The 21603-nt window shown below is 42.7% G+C and overlaps 1 protein-coding gene across 2 annotated transcripts in view; it reads right to left on the reverse strand.

Annotated features, from left to right (window-relative positions):
- Positions 1-21603, reverse strand: part of phf2 (PHD finger protein 2) — a 151942-nt gene that overhangs the window by 71065 nt on the left and 59274 nt on the right. For both annotated transcript variants that reach the window (XR_009506763.1, XM_059944121.1), the window contains exon 3: positions 11588-11699. Coding sequence is in view for 1 of the 2 variants with exons in the window: in XM_059944121.1 (XP_059800104.1) it covers positions 11588-11699 (112 nt within the window). In the remaining variant the exon portion in view is untranslated. The remainder of the gene's footprint in view (positions 1-11587; positions 11700-21603) is intronic.

The following is a 21603-nucleotide window of genomic DNA, read 5'->3' on the forward strand; positions in this document are numbered from 1 at the left end:
CACCTATACTTGTGTTTCTACCTCCCCTTACGCCACCTTTTAAATCTACTCATCTTTTTTCCCTCCAGTCCTGCTGAAGGGTCACGGCCTGAAACATCAATAATACTCTCTCCCATAGATGCTGCCTGGCCAGCTGAGTTCCTCCAGCTTTTTGTTTGTGTTGCTCAGTGACTACTGTCCAGTTGCACTGTGGTGAAGTGCCTTGAAAGGTTAGTGATGAAGCACATCAATTCTTGTCTGAGAAGTGACTTGGATCCGCTCCAATTAGCCTACCGCCACAACAGGTCAACAGCAGATGCCTTTTCAATGACTCTTCACTCAGCTGTGGAACATCTGGACAATGAAGATGCATGCATCAGAAGGCTCTTTATTGACCACATCTCTGCATTCCACACCATTATCCCACTGAAACTCATCACAAAGCTCCAAGATCTGGGCTTCAATACCTCCCTGTGTAACTGGACCCTCTATTTCTTCACTTGCAGACCATAGACAGTATGGACGGGCAACAACATCTCCTCCACGTTCATGATCAGCGCAGGTGAGCCACAAGGCTGTGTGCTGTCTACTGTACTCACTTTATACTTATGACTGAGAGGCCAAGTATAGCTCCAGAGCCACATTTAAGCTTCCTGGCAATACCACAGTTGTTGGCCAAATCAAAGCTGGTGATGAGTCAGCTTATAGAATGGAGATTGAAAATCTGGTTGAATGGTGCCATAGCAACCACTTCTTACTCAACACCAGCAAAACCACAAACGCTGATTATTAACTTCAGGAGGAAGAAGCTATATAGGTTGTTGAGCTAGCGGCAATGAGGGGATCAGAGATGAAAAGCTTTAAACTCCTTGGCATTATCATATCAGAATATCTATGCTGGTACCAGCACTTAAGTGCCATTACAAAGAAAGCACGCAGCACCTCAACTTATTTAGATGCATGTGTATATTCGGCATATCACTAAACACTTTGACAAGTTTCTGAAGATGCACAATGCAGAGTGCCCTAACTGGATGCATCATGGCCTGGTACGAAAGCACCACGGCCCAGGAACAAAAAAAAAACTACAGGAAGTGCTGGATATAACCCAGTCCATCACAGGCAAAGCCTGCTCCACCACTGAGCACATTTACATGGAGCAATGGCACAAGAAAGCAACATCCATCATCACAGACCACCACCATCCAGGACACGCGCTCTTCTCACTATTACCATTGGGCAGGAGGGACAGGAGCTTTTAGTTCCACACCACCAGATCCAAGAACATGTATTACCCCTCAAACATCAGGCTCCTAAACCAGTGTGGATAACTTCATTCACCACAAATCTGAACTGAATATCCATCTTACTGAGTCACTTTACAACCCATGTTCTCAGTGTTATATTTTATTTGCACAATGTCTTTGGCACATTGGTTGGTTGTCAATCTTAATGTACAGCTTTGCATAAATTCTGTTGTATTTCTTTTTTCGTGTAAATGCCCAGTGGAAAATGTATCTCAAAGTAGTATATGGTAACATATATGCACTTTGATAATAAATTTTACATTAACTTTAACCCTTAACAAAAGCTGATCACATGCTATGCTGCAGGTGGTCCCAGGTCACCCTTTGTAGCGACAGCAATTGGGACCATATGTGTGAACTGGTAACATCAATTCAGAGATGCTTAAAGCCGTGATCAGAAATTGGGTAAGACTCACTAAATAGGCACCACATTTTGCCTTAACATCAAGCCAGGTGTCACTAAAAGAAAACTGCAATTGAGTGGTTTCCTCCCTTTAAGTGTTAAGACCCAACCTGTGTAATTAAGCGGGCAGCTGCTGCATTGTGCAGGCTCACTCATGGGAAGCGAGTCAGTGCTCTCTGAACGGCAGCCAGATGGAGACGCTCCGGGAAACACAGAGCAGACCAATCGTGTCATGGCTGGCCTCAGCACACCACAGGCGGAGACAGCATCCGGACCACAGACTGAGGCGTGTGTGAGGTGGAGGTAGTCGTGCTCTGATCTTTCAATTGATGCTCAGGGCTGATTATATTAAGACCTTTCATACATTACAACTGGTAACACATATAAAATAATAGCAGCATTCCAGCAAGCACCCTTTAAGTCAAGTACGGTACACTGCGTCAGAGTAATTTGTACCTCTATATATTGACGGTCATGATCTCTTACAACAGTAACCATTGGTCAGTAATTAATATTCATGACATGCAATGATGGGGAATGATATGCACACAACAGGAACAATTGTTCTTACACCCAGGGCATATTGAAAACCCGGACTCCAGCGCCATCACCGCGGGTTCCAACGACCATGGACAGCTTCAAAGCGATTGCGCAACCACCGACTGCGTCTCCAGCCTTGAACTCCAGGCTGGGTCTTCACATGCTGCGATTGTGATTCCCGTCTCCCCTTCCCCCACCACCACTCTGCAATCCCCTCTCCCTCAGATCCCATCGTCAGCTCCTGGGCCCTCAGAGGCTCCATCTTCCTTTTACCCCAACCCTTCCCTCTCCACCCACACTACCAGCCTCCCTCCCCCCTCTGATCCCATCTCTCATCTGTGCTGGGTCTTTACCATTCCCTTCGAGCTTCAACTCTCTGAGACAGAGCGCTCTGTCCTCAGTAAGGGCCTCACCTTTGTCCCCCTTCGCCCACACCTCAGCGAGTTCTGCATACACCATGACGCTGAACTCTTCTATCGCCGGCTCCGTCTCCGAGCTTACTTCTTTGACAAGGACTCTCCTACCCCCACCGATGACCCCTTCTCCCGTCTTCGACCTTCCTCCTCTTCATGGACACGCTGCTCTGGTCTTCTGCCTGTTCTGGATCTCTATTGCTAACTGCCGACGGGACATCAATCGTCTCGATTTCACCACACCGTGTTCCAATTCCAACCTCACTCCTTCCAAACGCTCTGCTCTCTGCTCCCTCCGCACCAATCCCAACCTCACTATAAAACCTGCTGATAAGGGGGGAGCTGTTGCTGTCTGGCGTACTGACCTCTACCTGGCCGAGGCACAGTGACAACTCTCTCATACTTCCTCTTATTTACCCCTTGATCATGACCCCATTAAGGAGCACCAGGCCATTGTCTCTTATACCATCACCAACCTTATCAGCTCTGGGGATCTCCCATCCACTGCCACCAACCTCATAGTTTCCACACCACACACTTCCCGTTTCTACCTCCTACCCAAAATCCACAAACCTGCCTGTCCAGGTAGACCTATTGTCTCAGCTTGCTCCTGCCCCACTGAACTCATTTCTGCATACCTTGACACTGTCTTATCCCCCCTTGATCAATCTCTTCTCACCTATGTTCGTGACACTTCTCATGCTTTGAATTTTCTCAATGATTTTAAGTTCCCTGGCCCCCACCGCCTTATTTTCACCATGGACGTCCAGTCCCTAAATACCTCCATCCCCCACCAAGATGGTCTTGAAGGACTTCACTTTTTTTTTGGATTCCAGACCTAACCAATTCCCCTCTACCACCACTCTCCTCCATCTAGCGGAATTAGTTCTTACTCTCAATAATTTCTCCTTTGGCTCCTCCCACTTCCTCCAAACCAAGGGTGTAGCCATGGGCACCAGTATAGGTCCCAGTTATGCCTGCCTTTTTGTTGGCTTTGTGGAACAGTCCATGTTTCAAGTCTATACGGGTATCTGTCCCCCTCCTTTCCTTCGCTACATCAACAACTGCATTGGTGCTGCCTCTTGCACGCATGCTGAGCTCATTGACTTCATTAACATTGCCTCCAACTTTCACCCTGCCCTCAAATTTACCTGGTCCATTTCCGACACCTCCCTCCCCTTTCTTGATCTTTCTGTCTCCATCTCTGGAGATGGCTCATCTACTGATATCTACTATAAGCCTATAGACTCTCACAGCTACCTGGACTATTCCTCTTCCCACCCTGTCTCTTGCAAAAATGCCATCCCCTTCTCTCAATTCCTCCGTCTCTGCTGCATCTGCTCTCAGGATGAGGCTTTTCATTCCAGGACGAAGGAGATGTCTTCCTTTTTTAAACAAAGGGGCTTCCTTTCTTCCACCATCAATTCTGCTCTCAAACGCATCTCTCCCATTTCCCGCACATCTGCCCTCACCCCATCCACCCGACACCCCACTCGGGATAGGGTTCCCCTTGTCCTCACCTACCACCCCACCAGCCTCCAGGTCCAATGTATAATTCTCTGTAACTTCCACCACCTCCAACGGGATCCCACTACCAAGCACATCTTTCTCTCCCCCCCCTTTCTGCTTTCCGCAGGGTTCGCTCTCTACGCGACTCCCTTGTCCACTCGTCCCCCCCCATCCCTTCCCACCGATCTCCCTCCTGGCACTTATCCTTGTAAGCAGAACAAGTGCTACACCTGCCCTTACACTTCCTCCCTCACCACCATTCAGGGCCCCAGACAGTCCTTCCAGGTGAGGCGACACTTCACCTGTGAGTCGGCTGGTGTGGTATACTGCATCTGGTGCTCCCGGTGTGACCTTTTATATATTGGTGAGACCCAACGCAGACTGGGATACCATTTCACTGAACACCTATGCTCGGTCTGCCAGAAAAAGCAGGATCTCCCAGTGGCCACACATTTTAATTCCACGTCCCATTCCCATTCTGATATGTCTATCCATGGCCTCCTCTATTGTCAAAATGAATCCAAACTCAGGTTGGAGGAACAACACCTTATATACCGGCTGGGTAGCCTCCAACCTGATGGCACGAACATTGACTTCTCTAACTTCCGTTAATGCCCCTCCTCCCCTTCTTACCCCATCCCTGACATATTTAGTTGTTTGCCTGTTCTCCATCTCCCTCTGGTGCTTCTCCCCCCTCCTTTTTTCCTCCTGTGACCTCCCGTCCCATGATCTTTTCCCTTTTCCAGCTCTGTATCACTTTCGCCAGTCACCTTTCCAGCTCTTAGCTTCATCCCACCCCCTCCGGTCTTCTCCTATCATTTCGCATTTCCCCCTCCCCCCACTACTTTCAAATCTCTTAGTATCTTTCCTTTCGGTTAGTCCTGACGAAGGGTCTCGACCCGAAACGTCAACAGTGCTTCTCCTATAGATGCTGCCTGGCCTGCTGTGTTCCACCAGCATTTTGTGAGTGTTGTTGTTCTTACACTAGTTCATTTTCCAAGATCCTATTTTTCATGCACTCTGTCTGCCATCACACATGTACACAAACCACACCATATCAGCACCAGCACAAAATCTGAGCAATAATATCCCTCAATCACCACTCCCACCTAACCAACACACATAAAATGCTGGAGGAACTCCATGGGTCAGACAGCATCTATGGAAATGAATAAGCAGTCAGTGTTTCAGGCAGAGACCCTTTTCAGGACTGGAAAGGAAGGGGGAAGGCCCCCAGAATAAAAATGTGGGAGGACGGGAAGAAGAATAGCTGAAAGGTGATAGATGAAGCCTGCTGGGTAGGAAAAATAAAGGGCTGGAGAGGAAGGAATCTGATAGGAGAGTGGACCATAGGATAAAGAGAAGGATGAGGGAACTCAAGGGGAGGTGATAAGCAGATGAAAAGGCGTAACAGGCTAGAGCAGGGAATAGAAGAAGAGGGAAGAGGAGAGGGATTTTTTTTTTAACTGGAAGGAGAAATTGATATTCATACCATCAAGATGGAGGCTCCCCAGACGGAATACAAGGTGTTGCTCCTCCACCCTGATCGTGGCACAGAGGAGGCCATGGACCAACATGTCAGAATGGGAATGGGAATTAAAATCTTTGGTCAACTGCACTCCCACCCAGCATTCATATGCCTCACGACACACATACATGTATTCACCATGCTTCCAATAATCTCTCACATATTTTGCAACTTACACAGTCTAAGAGAGTCAACATCACAAGGGAACACCCTCATTAGCTCACTTCTCCTCTTTCTCCTCTGCAGAAAAGGTTTACCGGGATATTGCCAGCACTTGGGGACCCAAGTTACAAGTTGAGTTTGCACTCACTAAGACTTTATTCCCTGGGATGTAGGAGATCAAAGGATGCCCTGATAGATGTATACAGGATCATGAGCAGCTTGGACAGAATGAAAACATATGGTCATTTTTTGCCTGAGAAGATGTGCTTAAAAACAAGGGGGCATTGGTTTAAGATCGGAGGTGAGAGATTTAAAAGGGACTTCAGGGGCAGCTTCTTCACAGAAACGAGGTGCATATTTGGAACAAGTTGCCAAAGATAGTGGTTGAGACAGGCACTAGGCAACATTTAAAAGAACACTAGACAAGGGCATGGATAGGAGAAGAGATTAGCTCGCTGGGCAACACTCTCAGCAGGACCGAGTTGGGTCGAAGGGCCTGTATAGCACTGTGGTTCTTTCACAGAAAAGGTTCCAGATAACTAACAGCCGATTTGCAGTGACAGACAGTGCACGTGTAGGTGTAGGCACTGATGGTCGTAAAATCAGCCACATTGAGACTGTGGTTGGAAGGTGCTCATAAGCTCACATCCCTCACACTGCACACTCATTGGCATCACAGATCTAAACAGAGCTACGAGGAGTGAGATCTCAGCTTCCTTTGCCGCATAAGCAGAAACCATGCAACATACAGGCCACACAACAGAAAATCTGCTCTGCAGCCTCTACCTCTGACCATGCCAGGTGTCATGCTGACCCTGGATTCTAACGTTCAAAGAGGCTTTAAAAAACGTTCTAGCTCCCTAACAGTCTGTTTTCCAACCACCAGATTAATATTATTGCAGATGGCCTGCTCTAGGGGAGGAAGGGAGACTTGTGGAGCATGAATCTGTGCTCCTCCTTCAAAATCACAGCATTCACGTTCCTGCCATTGCCACTTGACCCAGTCAGACATCGTTCACAGTGAGTTAATGCAGGCAGCTGCTGAGGTTCTGGCTGCACTTTAGTCCCACGCTCCTCACACACGGGCACCCAGTTCAGAAGGGGGCAAGGCGTGAGAAGAGTCTCCTGGTGGGCTTGGTCCTGGGCCCGGTCAAGATGGCCACTCACGGGTCTAGGCAGCAGAAAGTGGAGGGCACTGTCCGGGCCGACTGCCTGCCCCTTTTCCGAGGATATGTTCATGCCCGGCTGTCTTTGGAGAGGGTGCATAAGGTCAGAGTGGGTACAGTGGGGGACTTCTAGGAGCAGTGGGCCCCACGGGGTATTGACTGTATTATAGATGGTAGTAACCATATTCTAATCTGAGTATTAAATGTCTGTACCTTGTGTATATGTGATGTAAATAAACTTCTATAGTTTTGTTAAAAAAAATACAGAACTGGCCCCTTCAGGTGTAGCTTGGCTCACAGCCACACATCTTCCAAAATCATGTGCAAGTAGCTTTTGCCTTTTGAAACCTCAGCCACAATTGCTCAAGGAGGGAGAACAAGACAGGTATTAACTCTTAAATGCCCTCTCTCAATGTGCGCTCAGAGCTTACCAAACCTTATGGTTCTGCACTCCTCCAAATCATGGCTCAAACAAAGCGGTAGCATCCAGCACAGCTTGTCAGCATTGCAGTATAACCTTCCATCGGCTCATACATCCACATCTGCCATCTCCATTAAAGATGGTCCTAACATTTTTCCTTGCTAATCAGCAGCATTACTCTGAGGACTGATATCAAGCAGAAACTCATTTGAACCAGGCACGGAGTTTAATGAATGGGAGATCCCCACATAAAGGTTGTTCAGGAGCTCGCCAGATATTTTCCAAACTCTCAATATTTCACGCAAGTGCAGATGAACACACTCTGATCATCAGCTCATGCACAAGCACATGGGAAACCGTCGGCAATTCTGAAATGGGCTTAACTTATCATTTCATAGAGCACTTCAACCTTCTGCAAGAAATAACGGGCTGTGTACTTTTTGCTATCCTACACATGCTTTCAATGCAGTATTGTTGAACTTTAGTATTGTAGGGATAGTAAATATCTTTCACATGCAGGTGACAGCCTGTCTGCAGATCAGAAAATCATCCTTAACAGCAAACTTCTCAATCTGGTGGTAGAGATAATACATTTTTGAATCAAGCGGGTCTTTGCTTTTTTTGGCTCTGTTTTTTGGCTGTGTATTTAATGTCAAAGTGCAGAAGTACTCAATAACTTCCTTTAACCTTCAAAATGGCATTCTGTTTAAAAATAAAAGGTTTATTACATTAAGTAGATTCCACCCTTCTCAATGGTATATATGAGTTTGTTGAAAAGTACTTTGAAACTTTCAAGCTCAATGTTTGTTAACACCACGCTGAATAAATTTGTTAAGCTATCAGATGTGTGGAATTGGCACAATTTGATGCACTTCAGAGGGCAAGGCAGTCCTGAAGAAATATCATCTGCTGTTATCACCCGGCAACTCTATTTGAACTCCAATAAAAAAACCAAAACTTAAGAAAAGGTGAGAAATGTGAAGTTTAAATATGGTGGTGAACTTATTCATCGTCAGTTAGAAATTTTTCACATCAACACACAGAAAGCTGAAGGAACTCAGCAGAAAGAAAGCCAGAATAGAAAATTGGAGGGAAGGGACAGAACAAGAGCTGGTAGGGGATAGGTGGATAATGAAACCTGATAGGAAAGAAAGATGGACCATGGAATCGACAGAGGAGTTGGAAGTCAGGGAAGAGATGAACCACTGGGAGGATGGGCAGACCATTAAGGTACAGGAGTGGAAAGTGTTGGAAGAATTGGGCAGATCAGGAGGTAAAAAAAAGGGGCAAAAGGGAAGAAGTTCACCTAAGTTGTAGAATTCAATGTTCAGCCATTTGGGAATCTGACAGGAGAAGAAGGTTCCTTTTCTCCACCCAACTTTGGCACTCTCCACTTCCCCGTCTGCCTATCACCCCTCTTCACCTTGTTCCACCCCATTCCTGCCACCGTTTTATACTGCCTATACCCCTTTCTCTATCAGTTCAGTTGAATATGTGAAATGTCAAATGTCCATTTCACATTGCAGGTGCTATGTAACCTGCTGAGCTCCCCCAGGCATTTTGTGTGTTGCTCCAGGTTTCAGCATCTTCAAACTCTTTGAAATTACCAGCAACATTGAGCTTGCATTTTAATTAGTAACCTCCAGAAGAACTAACGCTACAGACCAACTCATCTGACCCTTACGGCAGCAGGTACAACCACAACCCCTACCACTGGGTCTCCATGCCAAAGCCCTTAATGCGATTCATCAGCCCTCATTGACAAAACCTGCACTGCCCTGGCCTTATAACCACTTGTGGGAGGTCACCGGGGCAAGTCTTCACTCGCTCTGATGATATCAGCTTTAAAGAGAAGAACACACAATTTTATTCCGTTTGTTAAGTCTTTCTTTAAGTTCTCGAATGAAATAAAAAGGAGAACGTTGATGGGCAGTGGGGTAGCACAGCAGTAAGCCCAATGCTATCACAGCACCAGTGGTCAGTGTTCAATTCCGTCACTGTCTGTATGTTCTGCAGGGTTTCCTCTGGATACTCCAGCATTCTCGCACATGTGGATTAGGGTTAATAAACTGTAGGCATGGTATGTAGTTTTGAAAACATGGCGACACTTCCAGCACATTTTGAGACTGCGCGGTCGTTGATGCATTTTACTGTATGTTTCAATGCACATGAGACAAACAAAGCTAATCTAATCTAGTAAGGCTCTACAGGTTAACAGAATTATCAGTTACACTTCAGAGAAGTATCCTTTCCTTCAAACTCAGTGGCACCAATGATCTTCCAATTGTAGCACAGATCAGGAACAGAAATACATGGAAAAGCAGGAGAAAGAGGAAATGGAGGGGAGGAAACAAACTAATTCACCTTTTTTTCTGTGTGATGTCACAGGTAGATAGGGTAGTTAAGAAAGCTTATGGGGTGTTAGCTTTCATAAGTCGAGGGACAGAGTTTAAGAGACGCGATGCAATGATGCAGCTCTATAAAACTCTAGTTAGGCCACACTTGGAGTACTGTGTCCAGTTCTGGTCACCTCACTATAGGAAGGATGTGGAAGCATTGGAAAGGGTACAGAGGAGATTTACCAGGATGCTGCCTGGTTTAGAGAGTATGGATTATGATCAGAGATTAAGGGAGCTAGGGCTTTACTCTTTGGAGAGAAGGAGGATGAGAGCAGACATGATAGAGTTGTACAAGATATTAAGAGGAACAGACAGAGTGGACAAGCAGCGCCTCTTCTCCAGGGCACCACTGCTCAGTTCAACAGGACATGGCTTTAAGTTAAGGGGAGGGAAGTTCAAGGGGGATATTCGAGGAAGGTTTTTCACTCAGAGAGTGGTTGGTGCGTGGAATGCACTGCCTGAGTCAGTGGTGGAGGCAGATACACTAGTGAAGTTTAAGGGACTACTAGACAGGTATATGGAGCAATTTAAGGTGGGGGGTTATATGGGAGGCAGGGATTGAGGGTCGGCACAACATTGTGGGCCAAAGGGCTTGTAATGTACTGTACTATTCTATGTCCTATGTTCATTAAGAACTAATTCAAACACAATATTAATCTCAAACTTAATTTTTCTTTCACAAACAGCTCCAAACTTTTGTGACCCAGTACTGTAGCACTCACTTGGCCAGAGTGCAAAAACTGCCACAAAGATAAACAACTTGAAACAAAAGTCGTAGATTAAAATTACAACATATTGCATATTAATATAAAGTAATTACAGTAACACACACAAAATGCAGGAGGAACTCAGCAGTTCAAGCAGCATCTCAGGAATTGAATAAACTGTCGATGTTTCGGGCTTCATCAGGACTGATAAAATTATCAATTTACCTATGTTTCTTTATATTCCTCTGCATTGCAAACCTAATACTTGTAGTATGAGTAGTGGAAGGCCGTTAACTTTCAGTATTTGTGACTGTAGCAAGGTCTGGAGAGCAACTTCAAACCTAAAGGGAGTTAATGCAGCTTGCCAATTCTTTTTTTCTTAACTTTTCAAAACTTGTTTTCTCCCACGCTGCACCAATCTTAGCTGTTCCCAGGTAAAAACCATTTCCTACTTATCTATCATCACCTACTCCAGTAACAAGGCACCTCTCTGCTAAACATGTTTACCTTTTAGCAATGGCTCTAGCCTTGACAACAGCTTAAACAGTTACAGTATATACTGCCAGTTTGGTGGCTATTACAAAATGGGTGCAAAAATCACTACAATGAGAAGGCAACGTATCTGAGATGCCGTCTATGTAACATCACACATCAGCCTCTTCAGGCCCATGTCAGGGTTACCCTTTCTACATTCTTAAGTTGAATACATTCAATTGTTTTAAAGTGTTAATCATTTGAAAAATAAATTAACCTACTATACAAATGTAACTTAAGGCAATTGCATTCTTTCAACCGGACTATATGCAATTTTATTTGGATTAATTTAAATTCACACATCTGCAATAATTATGACAAGTTGATCATTGTATGTTGGTGGAGATGCATAACAATAAATGAACATATGTATTAATTCCATAAACATAGAGATTTCAGCTTCAGGAATATCAGTGTCTCAAATTTCCCAGTTTAATCAACAAGTGCTCACTGGAGTGGAAAGAAAAGGGACTTTTAACTGAGAGTGTATTTTTTAACATCTCAAGAGAAGCTGCTTACCTGGGGAAGGTTCGACTTCGAAGCTCTTTTATGAACACCTGGCTTCCATTCTGCACCGGTCGTATGACATCCACCGTATGTATGGGTTCATATTTCTGCCTCTTCTTTTTCACTAGGAAGTATAAAATACACAAATACTGCATTTGACATGGATTAGCAATAAAACATATCAATGTTCTAACAGCCTTTTAATTGGAAGGCAATATAAAGAGAAAGAACTCATGGGGAAAATCATCAGACAAATGTTTTTGGTAAGTGTGCCCTGTGCCCTCAGGGCATCCCAAGGCACATACAATCAATATAGTTATTATTGTAATGTAGGAATTAGAACTCAGGTGAAGAACCCACCAACAATTAAATTAATGATCAGAATCTCTGCTTTAGGTTGATTTATATATGAGAATCCTTTGTCTTCAAAATTGCCTCAGACTCATTACTCCACTTGACATGGAGAGAGGTGACTCAGTGTGCAGTCTCATCTAAAAGGCAGAACCCCTAACAGTGCAGCCCTTTGTTAGAACAACACTGAACCTGGAGACAAAGTTATACAATTAGCTTTCTGAACAATCATTAGAAGTTTTCTTTTAATGCATTTTAGGAATTAGTCTTCGCATTATATTCTTTTTGTCTTAAGTAGACTCCATAGTAATTACATGGTGATTATCTGATGCTCTTTTCACTTCACGGTAACTCTAATTAAATTATTGCTCACTTCTTTGACATTTATCCTATTGAGACTTTATATGCAACTGTGAAACTGATTCTTTACATTTCTACACAGTCTGAAGTAACCTCGACATTGAGAACACCTACCCAACCTGATGCTGGGTCCATTCTGGAAGATATGGAAATACACGTGAGCCAGATTTCAGCTTTACTTGTGGACATGGGCTGTTATATGGTCTAATCACAGAAAGAGACCACTTCATTTTATTAGGCAATTCAATGATATTAATATTCTAACATAATGGGCTTCAAATTCCCCTTAGAATTTGGCAGAATTTGTGTCTTTGAAACTCAGCAGTAGTTACACTGACCAGCCTATCTATTATCAGATCTTGTGATTACTTAAGCAGCATGCTAATCTCAATAGAAAAGATGCACTTTAACGTATGATAATTGGGGATTATACAAAGGACAGAACATAACATGGAGCAATGGTGGCACCAAAGAAAGTTCTATTTAAAACTTCCATGGGAGTGGAATCACACAATACACAACCTCCACCCACACATTTGCACCACAAGGCTGTGTGTTTAGCCCCCTGCTCTACTCACTTCACCCTTATCACTGTGTGTCTAAATACAGCTCCACTGCCATATTTAAGTTCGCTGACGACACCCCTGTCATTGGCCACATCGAAGGTGGTGATGAATCAGGATATAGGAGGGAAAGGGAAAATCTGGCTGAGTGGTGCCACAACAACAGCTTGAACAAAAAATCCTACGAAAAGTGTCCATCATAGGTAAAACTCTCTCCTCCAATATGCACATCTACATGGAGCACTGTCACAGGAAAACAACATCCATCATCAGGAAACCCCAGACAAGTAGGCTATACTCTCTTCTCACTGTTTCTGTCAGGAAGGAGATATAGAAGTCAGACTCGCTCTACCAGGTTCAGGAAAGGTTATTCCCTATCCAGTAGGGATAACTTCACCCTACTTCTTTTGCTCCATCACTGTACTGTTCCCAAAGCCTATGTGCTCACTTTCAAGGCCTCTTCATCTCATGTTCTTGATATAAATTGCTTATTCATTTATTACAGGTTGAGCACCCCTTATCCAAAATCTTCATACATCAGCATTGACACGATGTCTCAAATGGAAAATTCCATAAGGTGCTGGGAAGTTTCCCAGGCAATGCACAGGACTCTGCACAACACAGACAATTCTGAGAAGTGACTTCATATATATAATGAACAGAAGTTAATGAAAATTAGAAAAACAATACATAAAGCAAAAAAAGTGAAGATCTTGAGCATGTACTGGAAGAGAGGATTTGTCAAGAGTAGAAGTGAAGATATGCCACTTAATGACATGTTGATTATGAAACAAGCAGAGATCTATCACAATGAACTAAAAATTGAAGGTAATTGTGAATATTCAGCAGACCGATTGCAGAAATTTAAGAAAAGGCATGGCATTAAATCTTTAAAGATTTGTGGTGATAAAGTATCTGCTGATCATGAAACAGCAGAGAAATTTACTGAGTTTGCCGAGATTGTTGCAAGTGAAAATCTAACACACTGAATAACTGCATCAGTATATATAAGTGTCTCATTGCACAGGACTAGATCTAAGATAGCACAATCCCTTGTAGGTTCAGTAATGTGCTGTTCAAGAAAGCAACCACATATGCATTCTATGACGTCCTCCTCAAGACTGCCTTGACCAATTTGATTCACCCAATATATGTGCAAGTTAAAGTCCCCTACGATAACTGCTGTTCCATTCTTACATGCCTCAGATATTTCTCAGTTTATTGACTATGCCATTGTAATGTTATTATTCGGTGGCCTATAGACATCAGTCACCAGTGATTTTTTCCTGTTACTATTCCTAATCTCTACCTAGATGGATTCAACATTCTGCTTAGATCTTATATCGTCTCTATCGCCCTGATCTCATCCTTAAATAAGAGCACTACCCCACCTCCCTTACGTTCCTGCCTATCCTTCTATATTACCTGATATCCTTGGATATTTAATTCCCAATCCTCTTCACTCTGCAACCACACTTCTTTAATGGCCAGTAAATCATACCTCTTTGCACTGATTTGAGCCACAAGTTCACTGACCTTGTTTTGGATGCTACGGCCTTTACACTCATCACGCTTTTAAAATCGAGTAAACTTTGTGTCTCTGAGGCACTTGACCTTTTTGCACTCCATCCCTACATTTCTCTTTTTTAACTTTTGCTTTTACTTTATTTTTATCCACACTTTTTTCTTTTACTTTAGCCATACTTCTCCAACCTGTTGAACCCCTCCTCCCTCCACTCCCTGCTATTTAGTTTAGTTGAATCTCTTGTATTTGCTCATTTTATTGTCTTTTGCACATTGGTAGTTTCTCAGCCCTGTTTGGGTGTGGTCCTTCATTGATTCTATCATGGTGCTTGAATTTACTGAGCATGCCCACAAGAATACAAATCTCAGGGTTGCATATTGTGACATATATGTACTTCAATAATAAATTTACTCTGAACTCTGAGGACACCTTCTTTTTAGTCTTATCTGTGCAAAAAGCATGCTCCAGTTATGAGTAATTTATTGCAGTGGTGCCTGGCAAAACAACTGATGATGAAGACAGATAGTCCTGAATATTCTTACACATCATTCTTAAATGCATGAGCAACAGGCAACAGGCCAGAAATTACAGGTTCCAACATTAGTACAGTCAAATACTTCATAACTTCCATTTTATTCCACAGGGATACTAAATTAATGTTCACTGAAGTTAGCATTTTTATTTTAAAATAGCAAAGCCTCAGAACCAGGCCACTTTTATTGATACAGTGACAAGAAACACTGACATTTCACTTGATTTGGTTATGTCATTTCATGGGCAGCATCATTTTAAATGTAAGCCAAGCTCTGCAGCCTAAGACAGACACAGACCTCTTGAAAGAGACAGTCTATGTGATTGACCTAATTTATATACATAAACCATGATATCATGCTCTGAACACTTATTTCTTTTATATTTAGTTTGGTAATATAATGCACAAATAATTGTATTAGTTAATAGAATTCCAGGCACTTAATCAATATTCTTCAAAAAGCCTTCACATATTCAGCCTGAGAAAGCAAACATTCCTCTTTGCCTTGTTCAAACAAGCTGGAATTTGTGTTCCAAACAAGCAAACTACAACAAAGGTTGTTAATTTAATTGTCATTCAACCATACATGAAAACCCATGAATACAGCGAAACAAAAAAGGGCATTACTCTGGGGCCAAGGTGCAAAACACAGTACGGACACTCATACACAGCCACAAGACACATATAGTATAAGATAGTCACATGAAAAAATTAGTCCAAGTACCCGAGTCCATGAGCATCTGCAGTCGAATTCAATACAGCATGCCTTCTGCCGAGTGAACACTAGGGGGCAGCACTGACTCCAACATGGACGCCGTGCCACACTGCTTCCAGCACTCCAGATGAGCATGCTACTCCGACGCCTCCCCTGGGCAGCTGCAAACTGAGGTCCGCTCCTCGCTACGACTGAAGCCACGCAGCTTGCCCATCGACCACCTTCCGCCATTCGCCAATAAACCAATTAACTGGACTTGCAGCGTTCCACACCACCAATGCCCAACTGGGTCTTGTGATGACAAGAAAAGTGACTGAGACAGTCACTCGCTGTTAGACTACACATCTCCTTTGCGCACCAACACCTCACTGTTGCAGGCAGCATCACGTCCACAACAAGTCCAGCTCCTTCAGTTTCTCCCCCAATGAGCAACTCACTGATAGGGTAGGCCAGCAGTACTTTAAGTTCTTAATGTCCAGCAGGATCTTGCAATTATAAAATATACAATTTTTTCCTTAAAAGACAATGCACCCTTGGCTTGCTCCATAGAAGCCACTGCATGTCGCCATCTAATTGATTATGTCAACATATTCCCCAGAGGAATCAAAAAAATAAAGCAAGTTAACACTGTAAAACGAGAAAGACTGGTCACATCCAAAACTCAAATTCACATTCCTCACCTCAGACAGTTGAGTAAGTTTCGTATGGGTCCCCATATTCTAAGAACTTTCTACGGGGACACAACTGATAGCATCCTGACTGGCTGCATCACTGCCTGGTATGGGAACTGTACCTCCCTCATTCGCAGGACTCTGCAGAGAGTGGTGCGGACAGCCCAGCACATCTGTAGCTGTGAACTTCCTATGATTCAGGACATTTACAAAGACAGGTGTGTAAAAAGGGCCTGTAGGATCACTGGGGACCCGAGTCACCCCAACCACAATCTATTCCAATTGCTACCATCTGGGAAATGGTACTGCAGCATAAAAGCCAGGACCAACAGGCTCCAGGACAGCTTCTTCCACCAGGCCATCAGACTGATTAACTCACACTGATTTGAGTGTACTCTATGTTACATTGACTGTTCTATTTATTATAAATTATTATAAATTACTATGATTGCACATTGCACATTTAGACGGAGACGTAACGTAAAGATTTTTACTCCTCATGTATGTGAAGCATGTAAGAAATAAAGTCAAATCAAAGCATCCCTTCCATGCTTTGCAAATCTTTCTTCCATCAAAAAAGGTGCAGAAAATACAAACGAAGGAACTCTTCAGGACTTGTACAATAGAATTTCCCAAAATTTGTCACTCTATTTTGACTAACTTGTTAACATGCAAGGCAAGGGAAAGAAAGAATGAAATTAGCTGGGAAGAATAACTTCTAGCCGTATGCTAAAGATCTGGTAGATGATGCATTTATGGACAATGACTTTCAGTCTGATTCTCCAGGCAGCAGATAAGTCACCACCAAAAGCATTATTCAACGTTTGTCAGGTTAACTTTCTCGAATGTCTACAGCTACATAATTAATATGGAACAGAAACACAATATACAGTAGCAATTTACATTAAGTGTCAAAAATTTTTACTAACCCGTGATTTCCATTGAAAGAAAACTTTTCAAAATATATTTATTTTTAACAGACAGCCAATAATTTCCAGGAATCTTAACAAGTATAACAAATTATTACAAAACATGGAATTCTGGAAAAAGACCTATATATAAAAAGGAGATTTAAAGTCAATTTTTAAAAATATTATTTGTTTTATGCTTCACTAAATCACAGAATGGTTACAACACAGCTTATTTTTTATGCTAAAACCATTCTATAAATTTTTAAAACACATTGTTAAATGTATTAAAATATTCAGCTTATTTGACAACTTCAGCTTCATTCTCAAGGTCCCTATTAATATCCAGACTTTTAATGTCACCCTGACTCTTAACCCATTGCTCTTTCCTCTAGGATATACTCAGTATTTAAATCTTGCTGCAGAAGGAAACCTCAAAAGCAGATAGCCTTCTTAGAGTCACAGAACATTACAACACAGAAATAGGCCCTTCGGCCCATCTCATCAAGGCCAAACTACTTATCTGCCTAGTCCCATCGAGCTTTGCAAGCTTTGATAGTCTTCCTCGCTACCCACTACACCCCAGTCTTGGTGCAATCTGCAAATTTGCTTATCCAGTTAACCACATTATCACCCTAGTGAAGACCATGTAGACATCCACTACCCTACCTTCATCAACTTCCTTGGTGAGCTCTATGAGATTGGTTAGACATGACCTATCACACACAAAGCCATGCCGACCATCCCTAATCAGTCCTCGTCTATCCAAATACATATACATCCAGTCCCTTAGAATACCTTGCAATAACTTTCCCACTACTGACATATACATCCAGTCCCTTAGAATACCTTGCAATAACTTTCCCACTACTGACATATACATCCAGTCCCTTAGAATACCTTGCAATAACTTTCCCACTACTGACGTCAGGCTCACCGGCCTATAATTTCTTGGCTTAGTCTTAGAGCCTTTCTTGAGGAACTGAATCACATTAGCTATCCTCCAATCCTCCCACACCATACCCATATGGATATTTTAAATATCTCCGATAGGGCACCTGTAATTTCTGCACTAGTCTCCTATGGGGTTCAAAGGAACACTTTGTCAGGAACTGGGGAATTATCCACACTAATTCCCTCAAGACAGCAAGCACCTCCTCCTCCCTTGTAATCTGTATAGCGTCCATGACCTTGCTGTTGGATTTCTCATATCTATGGACTCTGTGACTGTTTCCCGAGTAAATACAGATGTAAAAAAATCCATTTAAGATCTCCTACATCTCTTTCCGCTCCACGCATGGATTACCACTCTGATCTTCCAGAGAACCAATTTTGTCCCTTACTATCCGTTTCCTCTTAATATACCTGTGAAGTATAATATACTTAATATACCTCCTTTATCCTGTCTACTAGAACCGCCTTGTCTTCTTCTTTTAGCCCTTCTGATTTCCTTCCCAAGTGTTCTCTTGCATTTCTTATACTTCTCAAATACCTCGTTGTTCCTACCTGCTGATACCATCAAAGTTGGCCTTTTCCCAATTTTGAATTTTAACCTGACCAGACATATCCTTTTCCATAATTACCTTGAAATTAATGGCATTATGATAGCTAGATGCAAAACATTCCCCCACACAGACTTTTGTCTCCTGCCCCGTCTCACATATCTGGTATCATACTGTCTCTAGTTGGGATTTCTATGTGCTGATTAAGGAAATTTTCCTTAACAAACAGCAAATCATCCCACCTTCCCTGGAAGAGAGCCCAATGATCCAAACATTTGAAACACTCACTCCTGCACCAACTCCTTACCGCATGTTAAAATGTTTTGTTTCCTAGTTGCAACCTCACTGGCACATGGCACAGATAGCAATCCTGAACTTCAACTTAGCACCTAACTCCCTGAACTCACTTTGCAGGACCTCATCACCCATCCTACCCACGTAATTGGTACCAACGTGGACCATGACCTCCGAATGCTCACCTTCCCACTTAAGAATACTGTGTTCCCGACCCCGGCACCCGAGAGGCAACGAACCATCTGTGAATCTCATCCTCATCCACAGAACCTCCTTTCTGTTCCCCTAACAAATGAATAACCTATTTCTATAGCTTGCCTCCTCTACCCCTTTCCCTTCTGAGCCACAGATTCAGACTCAGTGCCAGAGACCTGCTCACTTCTCCCATCCACCCCTCACCCCCTCAGATTATGTTTCCAGGAACCTTAGTGAACAACAAATATCACAGCCACAGATGTAACCAATATATTAGCCATAGCTTTACAATGGGAGACATTATGTTACCATAACAAGCAATGCACAGCTCGATAACTTTTTCTCATCCCCATTGTCTTAAAACTCATTGAAACACCAGGTTACACTATCATGATATTTACAATATCAAATCAAAAGATGGAAAAAAAACAGACAGCATAAATTCTATATTGTCATAGATTTAGACAAAAAGACACAGAATTCAAAGATTAAATGAGACAGCCAGATAATTTTTGTTTCAAACATTTCAGATTACCATCAATCATCCTTCAAAATGCAGCTAACACAGTTACCGACGTTGCAATTTATTCTTATAGCAAAGTGTATCTGAAGAAGATTATCTCCTAAAGTCATTATTCCTATAGAACCATAGAACATTACAGCACAGAAACAGGTCTTTTGGCCCTTCTTGGCTGTGCCGAACCATTTTTCTGCCTAGTCCCACTGACCTGCACCTGGCCCATATCCCTCCATACACCTCTCACCCATGTACCTGCCCAAGTTTTTCTTAAATGTTAAAAGTGAGCCCGCATTTACCACTTCATCTGGCAATTCATCCCACACTCCCACCACTCTCTGTGTGCAGAAACCCCCCCATAATGTTCCCTTTAAACTTTTCCCCCTTGACTCTTAACCCATGTCCTCTGGTTTTATTCTCCCCTAGCCTCAGTGGAAAAAGCCTGCTTGCATTCACTCTAGATATACCCATCATAATTTTATATACCTCTATCAAGTCTCCCATCATGCTTCTATGCTCCAGGGAATAAAGTCCTAACCCATTCAACCTTTCTCTGTAACTCAGTTTCTCAAGTCCCGGCAACATCCTTGTAAACCTTCTCTGCACTCTTTCAATCTTATTAATATCCTTCCTGTAATTCGGTGACCAAATCTGCACACAATACTCCAGATTCGGCCTCACCAATATCTTATGCAACCTCACCCTAACATCCCAACTCTTATACTCAATACTTTGATTTATAAAGGCCAACATACTAAAAGCTCTCTTTCCTACCTGATCTACCTGTGACGCCACTTTTAGGGAATTTTGTATCTGTATTCCTAGATCCCAGATACAATTCTATCCTGAAACCAAAGGCAAAAATCTTTTTTGAGGAGTTTAGGTAGCTTGAGCCTGAGTCACAAGCAACAATCAACTAATGTCACCTTGAAGCTAAATTCCCCAATCAGTATCAAATTCATACAGATAGGATCCAAAACTTTCTTCCCTTTTATAAATTTGAGTCCTTATTCTGGAAGAGCTGAAAGGAAACTTTTAAGAACTTTTCAGTTGTCAGAAAAGATTCTGCCTCTGCAAATCTGCTGCAAACATTTTATTCATACCAATTTCTTCGACAAAATGCTTTGTGAATGAATACAAGTAATTTCATTTTTGGGGCCAGGCAAATAAATACGTTTCTCTGCTCCAATACTTTCATATCTCACTTTCTTGCAAAGGAATACGGTGTCATAGTGTATTTTAACTGCCAAGTAAGCCATTTAGTTTTGGGACCTTTAATGATGGTCAATAAGCAGTGGCCTTGACAGCATTTCTTGCATTCAGGGAAAGAACTAAAAAGCATCTGTTAATTGAAATTCTGTAGGTTGAAAAAATCTAACAACTAAGGTCTTACCCAAGACACAAGACACTGCTGATGCTAGAACCTGGAGCAACACACCGTCTGCTGGAGGAACTCAGCCGGTCAAGCTGAATCCCTGTGAGGAACTGTTGACTTTTCGGGTTGAAATACATTATCAAGACCATATTGTGGAAACTGCAAAGATAAGCTGGACAATGTTCCCTCTAAAGTGTGAGCTCACATCTTTTACTACTAGTGCACAAAGGAATTTAAACTGTGCACAAAAGGTTGTCACCCTCTACCTCATTGGCATGTGAAATGTATTTCTTGATCACATTTCCTTTTCCAGTATCTGATGTGGACAGTGTTGAAAACAAGGATTTTGCAATGATCTGTCTGCAGATTTTAGAACTGGCTTAGTTATACTGTTTTTAATTGACAAAATTATTCAGTCTACTCATGTTGTTGTCACTGACCAAGAAGTGGCACAGCACGTGATTTTTGCATACATTGGTCATTACAAATTAGAGGGAACATTGAAGCTAGATCATCTGAC

This window comes from Hypanus sabinus, chromosome 19, assembly GCF_030144855.1.
Source record: "Hypanus sabinus isolate sHypSab1 chromosome 19, sHypSab1.hap1, whole genome shotgun sequence".
NCBI lineage: Eukaryota > Metazoa > Chordata > Chondrichthyes > Myliobatiformes > Dasyatidae > Hypanus > Hypanus sabinus.